Genomic DNA, 17,080 nt, shown 5'->3' on the forward strand with positions numbered 1-17,080 from the left:
AATTATCAATTTAATTTTAATTAGGTTTTAAAAAAAAATATATTACTTTTTATTTGATACATATAATATATAATCTTAATCAAAATAATCTTAATATTTAACCAGTTGAGCTAGGAAATAAATTATTTAAACATATTAATTTCAGGCAATATTGTATTATAAAAAAAAAAATACTTAACTTAGTGAATATTTAATTAATTAAATGTCTTCCATCTATTGTTCCTAAACTGCCAGTTTCTAATTTTTTTATTATTCAATGAAATAAGAAGAGTTTTAAAAAAGTTATTATAAATATTATTTCACATATCAGCAATAATGAAACATGATGAGAGTTAAAACAATAAAATATTTACAATACCAAAATAATACCAAAAAAAAATTTCATTTAAAAAAAATAATTATAAAATAAAAAGTACTTAATTATAAATTATTATGTTATATAAATTACTTTATAAAATTATATTTTTCGAAAATTGATCAAAAATGTTATAAATTTGAATTGCAAATTGTTATTGCGCACAAGTAATTAAATAAAATTTAATAAAACATGATGTTCTAAAAACGCTATTTTAGTTATTTCTAAACATAAAAAATATTTTTATACAACTTAATACAATATCGAGCACAATTATAATTAAATTTATTAAATATATAATTATATATATTTAATGTTTTATGATATGTTTTGTGTAATTTAGCGTGTAATTTAAAATATTTTAATTAATTAATGTGATGTTTACAATACTTATACTTATATTTTATTGTTTTCAGATAATTTTTTTAGTTAATAGAATGTAACAGAATATTTATCCAAGCTTTGTTGTGTACTTTGCACTTGTACTTTACTTTGAGTTAATAAAATAGTGTGTGTGAAAGAAAACGATATTAAGAGTAGCAGCAATTATTTTCAGTCTCTCCTCTTGTTTATCCAATGAAGAATCAAGTAGTTACAATTAACAGCAAGACAATCAAGCAACAGGAATGGAAATTTATTGTTAGAATTCGAAACTAAAATTTGCAATTTTTAATTTTTTTTCAATTCTTAAACTATTTATCAACAATTCTTTTTCTAATGAAAATAAGGAAAATTAAGATTCCTATGATTTCTTTAAATGTATATTTCTTCATTTTCTTTTCATATAAATTATATAATTTATACTTGAAATATTTTAGAGTCTTTATTGAAAAAGTTTTCTTGAAATTAATTTTAGTCTTATTTTTATTAGAAATCTAAAATTTTGAAAAGAAGATAAAGAAAAAAATATTTGAAAAGAAATTTTTATAGAAGAAAGAGGATAGCTTAAGGTGCTTCTTGAGAGACTTGTAAGTCCCAGATCAAACTACTAGTGGGCAGTTGAAACCAGTTTCAATTTATCTGTAACTCGCGCTTCGATCGGCACCGGGCATCTTTTTAATTATTTTTCTAGAAACTGTGACCGCCATTTTCTACATCCAGTTCTTCTTTAATGGTCAATTAATTCATCAAAAAATCCAACTAATGTTCTCGAGAAATGAAGAATATGTTTATATGTTAGAAGATTCAGCTTTTTAATAAAATTTATTAATCTCATCTTTAGTATAATATTCTCTATAAATATGAATCTTTAATAGGATAAATTTAAAAGTTTATTATATTATATATATTTATTAATTATTTGTTATAATAATTAAGTTTTGTTATAAGATATATATGTAATAAAATAAAAATAATGATAATATATATGTATTTATTCTTTATCAAATTTATTTTATAAAGAATTTATTTATCTGATAGATTTATTTTATAGTAATTTTTACAAATTTTAATAAAAATTATTTTATAAATAAAAAAGAATTTAATGTATATTCATTTATTATATTCATTTTATATTATTAAATTTCGTTTATTTTCCTAAGATTTTCCTTCTTCTTTCTCATGACACAGGACTTTCATGTTTACCTTTTAAATCAACGGTTTTGTAATTTTGATTTTGATGTTATATGTGTCATATATATATAAAATTATATGTAAAATTGTATATAAAATTATCGTACATTTTAAAAATCAAAACATTTTTTTAGATTAAGCTAAATAATAAAAATATATAAATAATAAAATATAAAAAAAAATAGTGTAGTTCAAATACGTGTGTATGTATTCATGTATTCTCAGCTCATGAAGCTGAATGAAAAATTCGAATTTTTCAGTTTTCATAAAATTAAACTATTGTTACAATTATTTGTATATAAAAAAATTGTTTCATCAAAAAGTAAGTACTATTCCTTTAAATTTTTTAATATTTAAAAAATTATAATAATTAACATAATAAACTAGACTCAATTAAAAATTTTAATATTATATGTCACTTATGTTTTTAAAAAAAAGAGATTAACTTTAGATGAAGGTTTTAATTTTTATATTTTGTATCATTTAATAACTTATTATGAAATTATTATTATATTATAATTATTATGAACTTATTATTATATTGAAATGATAAAAAATGTCATTGTATTCTATATATTTCTTCAATATATAATATTTTATTTTTCAATATTTTAAAAGGAAACTAATGATACATTCATTGCTAATATTTTTATTTATATTTATATTTTTCAATATATATATAATTTATATAATTTATATAATATATATATAAATTAATATATATAATTTATACATTTCAATACTTAATTTTATATTTTATATAGTTTATATACTATATAGTGATATTAATTTGAATTTTAGGAAATTGTTTTGAAAAATTTTTTTTTAAAGAAGAAATATATCAAATAATATATATATGACATTTTGAATTTATAATTATCGATAGGTGTTTAGTTCTATGTTCATTTATCAATGGACAACGTAACTTATTTAACTGATGTGAGTCATACATTCTTAATAGAAATAGCATAATCAGGATGAAAATTTCATTGAATCGCGTTGTGTTATAAATTATTCCAATCATCCCTTGCCTTCAGATATAAACATTACATTATAATTTCTAATGTTCAATTGTCTATATCTTAATCAAAAAATTCTAAAAAAATTTTAATCATATTCAGTACTTCATAACTTCTTATATATATATATTATATTTTCTTTTAATTCAGCTTCAGAAAATCTACACAAATTCATTCAAATAAATTCACAAATCACAAATTCAAATTTACAATGTAATTAAAAATAACTCCTTTTTCGAAATAATAATGCTTTTTTAATATTTTGCTGATTTTCTTTAAAATGCAATTATTAAAAAATAATAAATATCTAGAATCTTTCATGAATCTTATTCCACGTTTAAGAAATTTTGTTTTATTTAAAATCAGAAAATTATTTTCTATAGTTGATTGATAAAGATTACCGAGAAAAATTTATTCATTTAATTGCTCTCCATTATCCTGATGTTTAACAATAATTAAGACACGAGTCAGGTATTAATAAATCTAATAATAAATTTACGATTAGATAAAATACTTCTTTTTTTTTCTTTCTTTACAATTAATAAATCCGAATAAAACGATAAAATGATAGACTCATTGAAAAAAACCCATAACTTCTTTGTTACTGAAATATACAAAGTTTACTATAAAAAATACTATAAAGAATATAAATTAATAGAAGAATAAAAACTATAGAAAATTTATTATGCATTATTATAAATTTTTTTTGAAGTTTTTTTTAATAATTTTACATAATTTATGATTATTATTAATTATTAATTTTAATTCTTCTCAATATTTATTTTAAATGTTACTTTATTCATTAATTTTTCCAATCTTTTATAATTACTTTTAATTTTTAATTTTTTAGATTCTTTAATTTTTCTCAAATTTATCTTTTTTTCTTCATATTTTTATCACAAATATAATGTAAATATATCAAGAAGTAGAAAAAATTCAGAAATTTGAAGAATAATATCTATTTACATACAAGATTTTAAATAGCAACCGCTTGAATCCTGCTTCAATCATAATAACTGTAAACACAGTTTTTATGATTATATATTCTCATTCGTCAATTTTACATGTTTCAATTTTCATCTTATAGAGCGAGAAGTGATACATAGTTTATCAAGTTTATCAGTTTTCATTATCACAGAATCCAATACGACTGCTAGTTTATATCTTTCATTATGGTGTTTCATGAAATGAATTCTTGAGTTACTATATACAATATGGAGAATAAAAAGATAGAAATCTTAAGTAATCGTAAGTTAAAAAAAATTGAAAGAGATTCCTTAATTGATGAAAAAAATAATTTCATTAACGAAATAAAAATAAGAATAATAGAATTCTTCATTTAAATTTAAATTTTCTTTATTTCTTTTTGAATTTTTTTTGCAAATATTCTTCAATTTAATTTTTTTTTTCATTTATTTTTAAATTGACATATGCTTTTTTTTATTTCTTTTTAAATTAAAATGTTCTTCAGTTGTACTTCTTTTCTTTTTAATATCTTCGCATTAATATCTTTTATGATTTGAAATGATGATGAAATATTTCTTCTCTTTACATTTGTGTAATTTTTTTTTTTTTACAAAATATTATATATAATTCCAAAAATTAAAAAAAGGATTTCAAAAATATTATGAAATTCAATACCATTAAATGGATATTTCCATTTCGTCTTGTAAAGTTTTCTCTTTTATTAAAATTAACAGTGTTTCTTTTTTTTTTCATTTCACCTTACTTCTTCCCAGAAATCAGAATATTTTTTCTTTCAACACTGCAACAACATATTGATTCTTTCTTAATTATTGATATAATTCAAAATCGATTGATTAAATTTAATTTCAACCATTTAATCAATAATCTTCCTTAATTTTTCAAAATTAAAATTTTAAAAAATAAATAAATTCATGAATTTATTTCTTCTTCGCAGAATATTTTTTCATCCTAAATACACCTAATCCTTCGAATTAAAGCGTAATTATCATCATCGTTTCCATAAGTTTGCGGAATGCAAGAAACTCGTTACTCTGGAAGGGGCTGGTTCATATAAATGGACACATGTGACAATTAAAACGACAGTCTGAAATCGTTCTCCGCTTAATTCGCCGGCTCTGTTCAAAACGAGGCGCGTAAAATCGAGAGATCTTAATTAATTAATCGATCTGCATTTCTTTAATACATTCCCGGTCAAGCAGTTCGAATCAGTGATTGGTTAAAAAAAAATTCATATATGCGTTACGTTAGGAAGACCAGCAGCAAAATCATTCAGCTGCAATTTCGTACATTTTTACCAATTATTGAACACCATTAATATCTTAAGGGACTATTTTCATATTCCTTTTCATCAACATTTTCTTCTTTTCTTTTTCTTCTTGTTTCTTGATACAGAGAACAACAGATTTACCAAGATTGGAAGTAATTTAACATTTTTAAAAAGGTAAGATACATTAATTTTAGATTTTTTTTTTTTAATATCTTGGTTTTAAATACTTGATGTTTTTAATAAGATTGAAATAATAGATTTCTTTGAAAACGTTCAAAAATTTGAGATAAAATCTTTTAAAAAACTTGTAAAACAAGTTGTTGATCTTGAAGTTTTGAAGAGTTTTGAAGTTTGTGATGCATATGTTTTTATTGAAAAAATTCAGTTTTTCTTAGAATTAAAATCTAAAATTGTTAAAATTTAATAATTTAATATTTTGGAATAGTTATTGATCTTGAAGTTTGGAGAAATCTTCTAAAATAAAATATGTCTTCAATGAAAAAGATTGAATTTTTTTAAAGGACATATTTTTAAATATAATTTTCAGAATCTAATATTTAAAATATTTTAAACTAACTTTTCATTTGGAAATTTTTGAAGAATCTCTATAAGACAAAGATCATGAAAAAAAAAATCAATAATTACTTTATACTACTTTATTGATTTATTTGTCTTTTCTTCTGTAAAAAATAGTAATTTTATAATGGTAACTTTATATTTTTCCTTGTCAGATTCCAAATAGATTGTAATCTGTGCTTTGTCTCTCATTGAAAGTCTGATGACAATTCCTATGTCTATCGCATAATTTTAAATCAAAATTATTTAATGATATCATTGGTTGAATTTGTGAATCTGTATATTAACCAATATCACTTTTCAATTCTGAAAGAATATTTTTTTTTAATTAAATGATTACTTCTTAAATGATTTTTTCTTTTTTTCAATATATCAAATATTATTTCTTTTTGAAAAGAATTAATTCAAATCGAAAGATAAATAAGTTATATAATATGTATAAATCATTTTAATTTTACAATAAAAAATTTTAATTTTACAATAAGAATATATTAAAAATATGAAATAATTATTAGTATTATAAATAAAATCAATATTTCTTTTGAAAAGAAAAAATATATGAATCATTTAAATTTGAAGAAACTGGTTTTAACTAAATTCTTAATGAGAACTTAATTATAATTTAATGACGATTGAATATTATCGATAGTAAAAAAATTTAGTTAAAATTTATAACAAATACACAAACAATTCTTCTTCTATTTTCAAGATAATTATGTATTTCTCTTCATTAAAAAGAAATTTCAAAATTTCTTTTAGAAATATATTTCTTCTTTCATAAAGAAACTTCAGAAACTTTTAAATTTTCATATTTCATCGAAAATGATTTCAATAATTTCATATAGTTTATCCTAATTTCTTTATTTTTTCATTTATTTTTTCCTCTAAATTTATTTTTTAACCAAATCATTTGATTAGAAATCATATCTTCCTGAATTTAATGTCATTTTTTCTCTCATTATATCCGAAGAAAAAATATGGAAAATTTATCTTGTAATATTATTTATGCATATTAATTAAAATACAGTTGAATAAATTTATATGCATCGTATGGATCAGATTACAGTATTGTAAGAGATCTCCCTTATTCTGTTACTCTTTTCCTATACTGTTTGTATAAACTGGACCTGTTCGCCTTTGAATTAACTGGTTCTAGCCAGAGACAACCAGATTTCTTAATGATGATCGAACGCCCGTGTTAATAGCCACAACGATGGTGCAAATCCTACTAAACAATTACATCCATTGGTGGAGCATATACGTTCAATAATCACATCATTCCAACCAAAGCAAGCATACAGTGCATTACACTTTGCTTACGTAAGAGAAAGAATCAGTTGACTAAACGATATTACACCCATTCGGTTTGTGTATATATTCATATCTGATCGATACGCACAATTATTATGATTTTCAGGTTAGGATTCAATGGAAGAAAGATGAAACGTAAAAAACGAAGAAAAATAAAAATAAATAAAGGCATGATTGTATCGAAATATTTCAGGATCTTTAAAAAGAGGAAAAGATAGGAAAAGATTTTATAAATTTTTTCGAAAATTATTTTCTTCTTTGAGAAATTGATCTGGAAAAAGATATGTAATTAAATAATGAGGGAAAATATGATATATAGATCTTATAAATAATATTTTAAAAAAATTAAGAAATAAAAAATATATTAATAAAGATTTATAAAAAATTATATTTAAAAAATTAAAAATAAAATTTCAACTTTTCGATAAATTTCATTGATTTGATTTGAAAGACGAAATATGAGAAAAATGATACTAAAACAGATTCGCATAACAGATTAATCTAGATCGTGCGGAAGTGTCGATCAATCGTGTCTTTCATATGATCCTAGATTTATAGGAAATATTATATCGAATATCCATAAATGCAGCTCAAGGATATTGAATGCCAAGTACAATTGACATTTTCTATCGATTATTTTACTTACGAGTTTTTTTTTCATCTTCATAATTGATATTAAAACATATATAAAAAATTATATTATATAAAATATAAAATAATCTTCTTAAAGAAGAAAGTGAAAATTTTTATCCTTCTGTTCAAGCCCCTGAAAGATGAAGTCACGTTTCTTGGTACTATACTTCTTCTTGGCCATTTCTTCAGCAGAACAACGACCATCTGAAGATATAAATGAAATACACACTGAAAAATATTCACTTCTTTATTACTTTTCATGGGTTGATTACACGGTGTTGGCTGCCATGTTAATAATTTCATGTCTGATCGGCACTTTCTATGGTTTCATTGCTAAGAAGCAGGAAACTAGCCAGGACTTCTTGCTCGGAGGTTCGAGCATGGGAACATTTCCAATGGCAATGTCTCTCGCTGCTAGTTTCATTACAGCTATTGAACTCCTAGGAAATCCTACAGAAATGTATATACATGTATGTTTCTCTTTTTTTATTTGTTTAAATATTTTAAAATAACATATTGCTTTAGAGAATAGTAGAATCTAAAAGAAGAAATAGTGATCAATTTGGCAATTGAAATTCTAGAAAAGAATTCTAGAATTCTTTTTTTTTATCTCTTTATATATTTTTATTTTTTAATTTTTCTTCTCATTTCTATTTTCTCTTTTCAATATTATTTCTTCTTTATTTTACCACAATATTTCTAATCTATACATATAATCAATATATTTAAAAATCTTTTTTCTTTTCTTAAATTACTCTAAATATTTTGAGTAATTTAATCATAAAACTTTGATTTTAAGAAAATTGCTATTACATTTGAAAATATTTTTCAATTTCTTAGGGCACTCAATTTTGGATGACCTGTCTGGCTTTTATTTTCGTTGTACCTATTACCTCCTATCTGTACCTGCCTGTTTACATGAAGCTAAGATTAACTTCGAGTTATGAATATTTGAATCTTCGTTTCAATCGATATTGCAGGCTACTTGCCGGTGGTCTCTATATGTTACAGATGATTTTGTACACATCTGTAGCCGTATATGCGCCAGCGTTAGCTTTAAGCCATGGTGAGCAACATGATTCAATTAATCCTCATATTCTCTTGATTTATTCTTCTCTTTTTACAGTCACAGGTTTAAACACTTACATAGCCGTCACTCTAGTCTATGTAGTCTGTATCTTCTACGCGTCACAGGTACCTATTCCTCTTTTTAATTTTATTTGAAAAAATATGTTTGATATTTATTAATTTCTTTTAACTTTAATATTTTTATTTTTTTTTAAAGCTATCATGTTTTCGTTTCAAAGTTTTCTTCTAATTTTGCCTTTTTTCATCTTAAGGTATTTCTTCTTTTCATTTTTCTATCTTCTTCCTTTCTTTTTTTCTAAACAATTCTATCGAAATTTCAATTCTCTTCAATTAATTTTCTTCGTATTTTTTTTTTCCTATATCAGGGTGGAATGAAAGCCGTCATAATGACGGACACTTTCCAGGCAGTAGTTCTTCTTGGTTCCCTTTTTCTCATAGCTGGATACGGTCTCTCCTGGGCAGGAGGACCTTCCTCAATATGGCAAATTAACGAAAAATCTGGAAGAATAGAGTTCTTCAATATGGATCCTAATCCAACCGTTCGTCACAGTTTTTGGAGCGTGGTGATAGGTGGAACCATATACTGGACAACGATGTTTTGCAGTAATCAAGCTTCCGTCCAAAAATATCTTAGCGTTAGAAGCATTAGTCAAGTCAGAACGTATGTTTCTAAATGTCTTCAAGAAGATTACTAAAAAATAACAAAAAAAAATGTGTTAAATATGTTTTACTTCTAGATTATTTTAACTTTTCATTTTATTGCAGAGCTTTATGGGTATCCGCTTTTGGCATGATTATAATATATACCATAAATTTCTTGACCGGTATGATACTTTATGACACTTACAAATACTGTGATCCTCTCTTGGCTGGTAACATAACTGGCCAAGATCAATTATTACCACTGTACGTAATGAATTTCATGGGTAATCTCAAGGGGATACCTGGTTTCTTCGTTGCTGGAATCTTCGCCGCTTCTTTGGGGTATGTTTTATAACTCCTTCAATTTCTTCTTTGAAATTTGATTAGAAAATATATTTTTTTTTAATTAAAGAATTTTTAATACGAAAAAATTCTTAAATGAATATTTTAATGTGTCTATAGAGTGAAAAAAGATTTTTGGGATATTTTTCAGAACTGTAGCAAGTGCTTTGAACTCATTGGCAGCTATAACTTGCGAAGATATCCTACAAGGATTATTCAAAATTGATATGTCTGCGAGGAAAGGTGCAATTTATGCTAGATGGATCAGTATTTTCTTTGGAGCGCTTAGTTTTGCTTTGGTTTTTGTTGTGGAACAACTTGGCAGTGTCCTTCAAGTATAAATTTTTTCAATGAATCTTTTTTTTTTTCAAAATTATTTTTCAAAATTTTCAATATAATTTTTTAATTAAATTCATATTTAACTTTGTTTAATGCAATATAATTTTGAGAGTATTTAATTTTAATATCTCTAAACAATATAGAGAATAAAAATAAATTTTAAATTAGGTTGCATTATCATTCAATGGTATGGTTGGAGGCATCACATTAGGATTATTCTCTTTGGGGATGTTCATCCCATGGGCAAATGCCAAAGGCGCAATTACTGGTGCCATCATCAGTTTGATAATCATCCTATGGATTGGTCTGGGAGCTCAAATTGCTGTTTTAAATGGACAAATTTACTTGGACAGCAAACCTGTGTCAATTGATAAGTGTTCTAATAATAGTTTAATCATAAATTTCAATCATCAGTCAAGTAACAATCATAATGAAACTTATTCCATATATAAAGTAATTATCAATTTTTCCTACTCTTTATTTTTATTAAAAAAATAAAGATTAGATAGTTAATTATTTATCAAAAAAAATTCTAAAAATTAATTTTTTTTATTTCAGATCAGTTATTTATGGTATAGTGCAATAGGATGCATCCTAACAATGTTAATAGGTGTGATTATAAGCTTTTTCACAGGTGTTCAAAATCCAGCTGATCTTGATCAAGATCTTTTGAGTCCACCTATTGCTTCTTTGTTTCATGTGCAAACAAAACCGTGTGCTAATAAAGTACATGGTATCACAAACTTTGGTCTGGAATTAGATGATGAAAAATCTCAAGTGGAAAATGCCAAAAGTCCAAAGATATAAAGAAAAGTATCTATTATGTATGTAAAAATAGATTTTGCAACTAAAAGTTGCATTCTGAGTGATTATTTGAATGCATTCTGAGTGATTATTTGAATTATTTTAGAAAATTATATGAATATTTTAGAAGATTATAAGGATATTCCAAAGAATTGTTTAAAAGCAGTAGTTCCTAATATTGTAACAGTCCATTCATTATTTTTATTTCTTTAAGGTTGTTTTATAGTAAGTTAGAAATATTGACTGCACTAGAAAACTCTATGTGTTAGTTTTTAATGGAGCTTGCTGAATAATGAATTTATGAATACAGAAATGATCTTGAATTCAGTTTCTGAGAGCTAAGTAGTTATTCCACAAGGTTCCATATGTTAATCATGTTAGAAATTTAAGTTTTTTCAAGTACAATTATAAATTGCTTCATTTTGATAAACATTCTATAAATATGATGAATTAAAAAAATTGACTATTAAGAAATATTTCTATCTTGACAATATTTCTATCATGAAAAATAGATGAAAACAGATTGTAAATTTAAAGTTTTGAAATTCAAATGTTACAGAATGAAGCATTACAGATAATTAAATTAAAATAATCTCTTTGATAGAGATTCCTTATTTCCTTAAGACTCAATCAAATACCTTTGACATTGAGTATTAACCATGAAAAAAAAAAAATATTATTTATGGAATAAAACAATACAACAAAAATAGCCAGTGCATATTCAGGAATTAAATACAGTTAAAAATGAAAATAGTTTACTAATTTAGAGAGAGATTATTTATAGATATTCAGAGAAGACTTCTTGCCAGGAGATGACTTGTAAAGGCGTAAAATAGTTTATTTATAGCGCTAGTTGTTATATCTATTATATACTTAATATATTTTGCGAATTTCAACCATTTCTGAACGAGAAAATTCTCGTGGGCGGTTTTAAAATAAAATTATTAAATTTTTTTCTATACATTTTAATTATATATAAATATCTTTATATTTATGTAGAAAAAAATGTTTTTATAGTCTTCATAGATTAAATTTAAATTTAATGACAACTTTCATTTTAACTTTTATTTTAAATTTATTTTATTAAAGCATTTTCTCTTCGTTTTGACATTGAAAAAATATTTATTTTTATAAAGTACAATTTTTTCATTGATATTTTATCTTTTTTTTTTAAATTTCATAAATATAATTTAATATGCCAGTTTTTCTATTTCCAAGAAAAAAATTCCATATCGGTTTTATAATAATTTATATATTTTTCTTCAGCTTTTTAAAATAACTTCCGCCCCGAGATGTTTCTTTCGCGACGAAACGTCGACAATTCGTTTAAGAATCTCCTTTTTAACGCCTTGTCAATTCCGAAATATTTTTTCCCTTCTTTTCTCCTATATCTTGTTTTTTCTTTTTCTTTTTTCTTTTTTTTTTATTATCATGGAGATGAAAAATTATTTTTTCACTTGACTGCGGATCTGTACTTCGTTTCTTCGTGCGAAAATATTTAAATAATTAAGAGAAAGAATATATATGAATATGTTTTCAATAAGTTTCTTCGTTTCTAGATAAAATATTTGTACATAAAAAGAAAAATATACGAATTAAATAGATTTATTAAATCCATTTTTATTTTTTCTTTTATATAATGTTTTTTTAAATAAATAAATTTTTTATACCATTATTCAATGGATTTCTTCTTTTATTCTTTAAATAAATAAAATAATATCATAAAAAATAGATAAAATAAGATACCAAAAATGGAAAAATAATCAAATCTCTAAAGAAGAAACTAGATATTTGTTATAATTTGTTATAATTAGACAAAATTTTCCAAAAACAACATTCCAGGAGTAAAAAGAATAAAACAAGTATTCCTTAATAAAATTTATATTTACATCCAGAAATGAAGATATTAATTTTAAAAGAAAAACTCAAAAATTAATGCAATTGATCAAAAACAAAATGAACAATTATTATTATTATTTTAATTATGAAACAAGAGACTATTTCTATTTAATTAGAGAGACAATGATAGAGATAGAGATAAAAGTGGAACAAAGAAGAGTAAAAGAGGAAGAGAGAGGATTATAGAGAGAAAGGATACGACAGTGAAAGTGGATCAATACGCCGTTAACGTTTCGCCATACAACGTGCAACTAAACTTCTCCTCAAAACTTACTTTTTTTGTCAAAGAATAAGAGAGTTAATAGAAGATTAAATATATCTACAATGTTTTTAACATACATTTTTTTAATTTAAAAATTATTTATCATTTTGACATTAGTTTTTTCCATTTCTTGTTCAATGTCTTTCCCAAAGTGCATGCAAGATTTGAGTTCATTTGTGAAATTGTTATCAGTTGAAACAATCAGTGTATATTGAAATGTTCATATTACCATTGATGTGAATAGTGTTTAGTGTAGGGACCTGTAAGTGACAGATTTATTACTTGTGATGGCAATGGGTTGATAAAAATGCTTTTTCTGAGACAGAATATGTAACTAATAATGATTTAAGAATAAAATATAAATATATAAGGTTGGGAAAATTGAAGATGTATAGTGATTTATACTGATTTTGCATTATAAATTTAAACAATCATGTATTTTTCCTATTTTGTGAGTAACTTGGGATACTTTTCTTATCTATTTTTCTTTTTCTACTTTTTCAGAACTTTTTTAGCAGTGATTATTAGAATTGGTTTCAAATTTCTTTAAAGATAAAGAATTTTTAAAATTTCTAAGATTCTTAAACTTAAGAAAGAAAAAAGAAGAAAGATAAAAATTTAAATCTTAAAAACTTAATTTCTTGGAAATAGATATTGAATTAAAACTCTTTTTTCCATTTCCTTTCATAAATATTCTTAAAATTTATAAGATTCTAAATTTATGAAAGGAAAAGAAAAAAAGAAAAAGACCTATCTATTATTTTAGTTCTCTAGAAATAAACTTTATATATTTTTTTTATATTTTTTATATTTTATAAAAAAAGAATAAACTTTAAATTATTCCTTTTAACAAGAAATATCAATCTCATTTTATAAATACACAAATATCTAATTTCATTTTTCTTAATCATTTCTTCATAGATACACAAAGTTAATTGTAAGCCAAATTTGCGATGCTTCCGATTTATCCGTTGGACAATCCTTGTGTCTTTCGTTATCTATTTGTCTCTACTCTTTTTCAAGTACAATAGAAACGTGCCCTTAAAGAGCTTAACGTCCACTATATCTATACAAGATGATAAAGAATCTATGACTGAGAATCTTTTCATAGAATTAGAGGCAATGACGATCGACAAAAGAGATTTGGAACATTACAAGGAAATAGATCAGAATATAAAGAATATGAAAGAGAATCAAGAAAATTCGAGAATATTACTCGAAGATATATTTCAAAGAGCTGATACCGATCATGATCAATTGTTGGATATTCAGGAATTGGCCAGATGGATTCATACAAAGATCACGGACCATATAAGCCGAGCTATGAAAGAGAATATTGGTTTATTCACTGCGATAGATAATAATCCTCGAAATGGTAATTAATCTCTTGATAATAATTCTTGGATAGATTTTTAAAAAATTAAATAAATATCGTATTTCTAACTTAATAATGGATGTGATTATCTGAAAGAAAGAAAAAATTTAAAAAAAAAACTAAACGTAAAATAATATTTTTAAAATAAAAAAATATACAGATTTCTTCAGTAGAAGAAATTTAAAAAAGCAAAACTAAAGAGAAAAAAAACAAAAAATACTTTTTGCATTTACATATTGCAAATAAAATGAATAATAAAAAATATGAAAGAGATTTTTAAAATCTTATTATATTTTAATATTTCAGGCGAGGTCTCGTGGGAAGAATATCACGCGTACTTTCTCAGATCCCACGGATTTCCTGAGAGCTATGTGAGCTCGCACGATAAGAAGCATAGCGACATGTCACGAACTTTGAAAGAGAATATAATGAGAGATAGAGCCAGATGGTCGGAAGCAGCCAGAAATGATCCGGAAAGATTAGCACTCGACGAGTTTTTAGCTTTTACTCATCCTGAAAGCAGTCATAGAGCATTATTACAAATGGTTGAAGATCTATTTGAAAAATTCGGTATGGAAACTTATTTCTTTATAAAATTATTTCTACATAAATATCAATGTTATGTTTTTTTCATTTTTTTTTCTTCATAAAGCATTAATTTCATCGATAGCATTAATTTTTCTAATTTCTTCTTCATGATATTAATATAATTTATCTTGCAATATTAATAATAATAAATTTGTAATTAATTTTTATATTTACTTTTATTTTAGATCGCGATGGAGATGAACAATTGACAGAAGATGAGTTTTCGGATTTACCTGCAGAAGGGATGGGTTTAGAATTGAAAGAAGACAAACATGAGATGATAGGAGGAAGTGAAGACAGACGGAAGGAGTTCAGACATCTTATCGACAAGAATAAAAATGGAAAAGCCGATAGGACAGAGCTTCTGGTATGTACACTTAATCATCTCAAGCAGGACTAAAAAAAAAAAAAAAAGAAATAAAAATTAAAAATAAAATAATTAATTAAAATATATTGTTAAATAATTATAAATTTATTTATATTATTTCAGATGTATATAGATCCAAGAAATCCAAGACACGCTATACAAGAGGCCCAACATTTAATCAGTGTGTCAGATACCAATCTAGATGGAAAATTGAATTTATCCGAAATTCTGAGCAAAATGGATCTATTCCTAGGAAGCAAAATGGTGGACACAGAAAAAAGTTTCCATGATGAATTTTAAATAATCAAAATTAAAAGGAAATTAAATTTGAATAATCTTCAAGACAAAAATATGAGGATGCTTATTTAATATTTTAGGAGAAATTCCTATTTTTTACGAAAATTGGGCGCTATTTTTTATGGAATAATCTAATCTCTTAAATTAACAAGTTTTTTTATAAGAGATTTTTTTGCAATAAATAAATGCGCTCAATTTTGGTTTCACAGAATTTTTTTAAGAAAACTTTTATTATTACCGAAGCAGACAATATTTATTAATAATATAAGATGAAAATCTTTATTAAAGATCACTATGGGATTTTGGAATAAGAAAAAAGTTTGGAAAATATTTTACACATATTTTTTTATCTAAAATATTTTCTTTAATTTGTCTAAATAATATATTGAAAATTTAAATTTCTTTGTGGAATGTCTTTTACTAATTATTTAAATTCGTCCAATGACCAATTAATATAGTTTCTACTTAAATTTTAATAATAGTAATTAAGATTGAAGATTAAAAATTTATATTTTCACGAAAGCAAGTATTTTTTTGTTATTTTTTCTATTATTAGTTTAGCATAGAATTCTATTTTTCTGCTGAAAGAATTCTCTTGAGGAGATAAATCGCCAGTATTAATTTTAAACACTGAATTTTGTATGTTCGTTCGAAAGCACAGTGAAAGCACAGTTTCATGGGCTTTTAAAACATGTCTGTGATAATCTTTACAACATAAAATTTTCTGTAGATTGAGATTAATAAAGTTATTAATCTACAGAATTATTTTATTGATGAAAAAAGTTTTTTATATTACAACCACTATTTTTGTAAAATTATTTTTAATTTTTTATTATTTTTTTTAAATTATAAAAAATTAATGAAAATAATAGTAAAAGATAAATTATAAAATTATAAAAATTAGAGAAAACAATAGGAGATAAATCAAATCCGTCCTTTTATTAAATTTCTGCAATTATTTATTTAATAAAACTTTCTTCTTTTTTCATTTTTCTTTTAAAGTTTTAAACGAAACTGCTAATCTGTCAAATTTTCTTTTACTATTATATATATACATATATGTATGTGTATATATATATATATATATATATATATACACACATATATGTATGTGTGTGTAAACAGAATTAATTTGTGTATTTAAAAACTATTTATATAAATGTGTTTAAGTATATTTATAAAGAACATAATGTGTTTCACGTTGATCTAAATTTGTTAAAAAAAAATAAAATAAAATAAAATAAAAATTATAAATGTTATTTTTTAAAGAAACAAACTTGTACTTTGTAGAGCGTGTTTTTGTACAATTTATTATGGCAATAAAGATTGTTTTTAATTATAAAAATATTAATTCTA

General features: G+C 23.5%; 2 protein-coding genes across 6 annotated transcripts; both read left to right on the plus strand.

Moving 5' to 3' along the window:
• The first annotated feature begins 5,005 nt into the window (after positions 1–5,005).
• On the plus strand, positions 5,006–11,965 carry LOC122711528 (sodium-coupled monocarboxylate transporter 1-like). 5 transcript variants are annotated; one of them, XM_043930373.1, is made up of 9 exons: positions 5,006–5,374; positions 7,851–8,190; positions 8,561–8,914; positions 9,175–9,470; positions 9,575–9,793; positions 9,945–10,128; positions 10,301–10,585; positions 10,691–10,956; positions 11,043–11,965. In XM_043930373.1, the coding sequence occupies exons 2-8, from the start codon at positions 7,861–7,863 to the stop codon at positions 10,937–10,939; spliced, it is 1,917 nt and encodes a 638-aa protein (XP_043786308.1). In that variant the 5' UTR covers positions 5,006–5,374; positions 7,851–7,860; the 3' UTR covers positions 10,940–10,956; positions 11,043–11,965. The 5 variants fall into 5 exon arrangements, with proteins under 5 accessions (XP_043786308.1, XP_043786310.1, XP_043786305.1 ...); XM_043930375.1 differs by having other exon boundaries at positions 8,561–8,786; positions 8,847–8,914; positions 10,691–11,965; XM_043930370.1 differs by having other exon boundaries at positions 10,691–11,965.
• A 1,064-nt stretch (positions 11,966–13,029) lies between these two features.
• LOC122711530 (45 kDa calcium-binding protein-like) lies at positions 13,030–15,815 on the plus strand. Its single transcript, XM_043930377.1, has 5 exons — positions 13,030–13,548; positions 14,019–14,472; positions 14,779–15,042; positions 15,246–15,427; positions 15,551–15,815. Exons 1-5 carry the CDS (start codon positions 13,531–13,533, stop codon positions 15,725–15,727), a joined length of 1,095 nt encoding a protein of 364 aa, XP_043786312.1. The 5' UTR covers positions 13,030–13,530; the 3' UTR covers positions 15,728–15,815.
• Positions 15,816–17,080: the final 1,265 nt, after the last annotated feature.

Source organism: Apis laboriosa, unplaced genomic scaffold (assembly GCF_014066325.1).
Source record: "Apis laboriosa isolate Shangri-la unplaced genomic scaffold, ASM1406632v1 scaffold170_cov151, whole genome shotgun sequence".
Lineage (NCBI taxonomy): Eukaryota > Metazoa > Arthropoda > Insecta > Hymenoptera > Apidae > Apis > Apis laboriosa.

Bases quoted from the DNA above. Each gene is read 5' to 3' on its own strand.
- LOC122711528 (XM_043930370.1), top strand. From the start codon at position 7,861: ATGAAGTCACGTTTCTTGGTACTATACTTCTTCTTGGCCATTTCTTCA. The intron at 9,794-9,944 runs GTATGTTTTATA...GATATTTTTCAG, and splicing joins ATCTTCGCCGCTTCTTTGGG to AACTGTAGCAAGTGCTTTGA. The intron at 10,129-10,300 runs GTATAAATTTTT...ATTTTAAATTAG, and splicing joins AACTTGGCAGTGTCCTTCAA to GTTGCATTATCATTCAATGG.
- LOC122711530 (XM_043930377.1), top strand. The intron at 14,473-14,778 runs GTAATTAATCTC...TTAATATTTCAG, and splicing joins AGATAATAATCCTCGAAATG to GCGAGGTCTCGTGGGAAGAA. The intron at 15,428-15,550 runs GTATGTACACTT...ATATTATTTCAG, and splicing joins CCGATAGGACAGAGCTTCTG to ATGTATATAGATCCAAGAAA.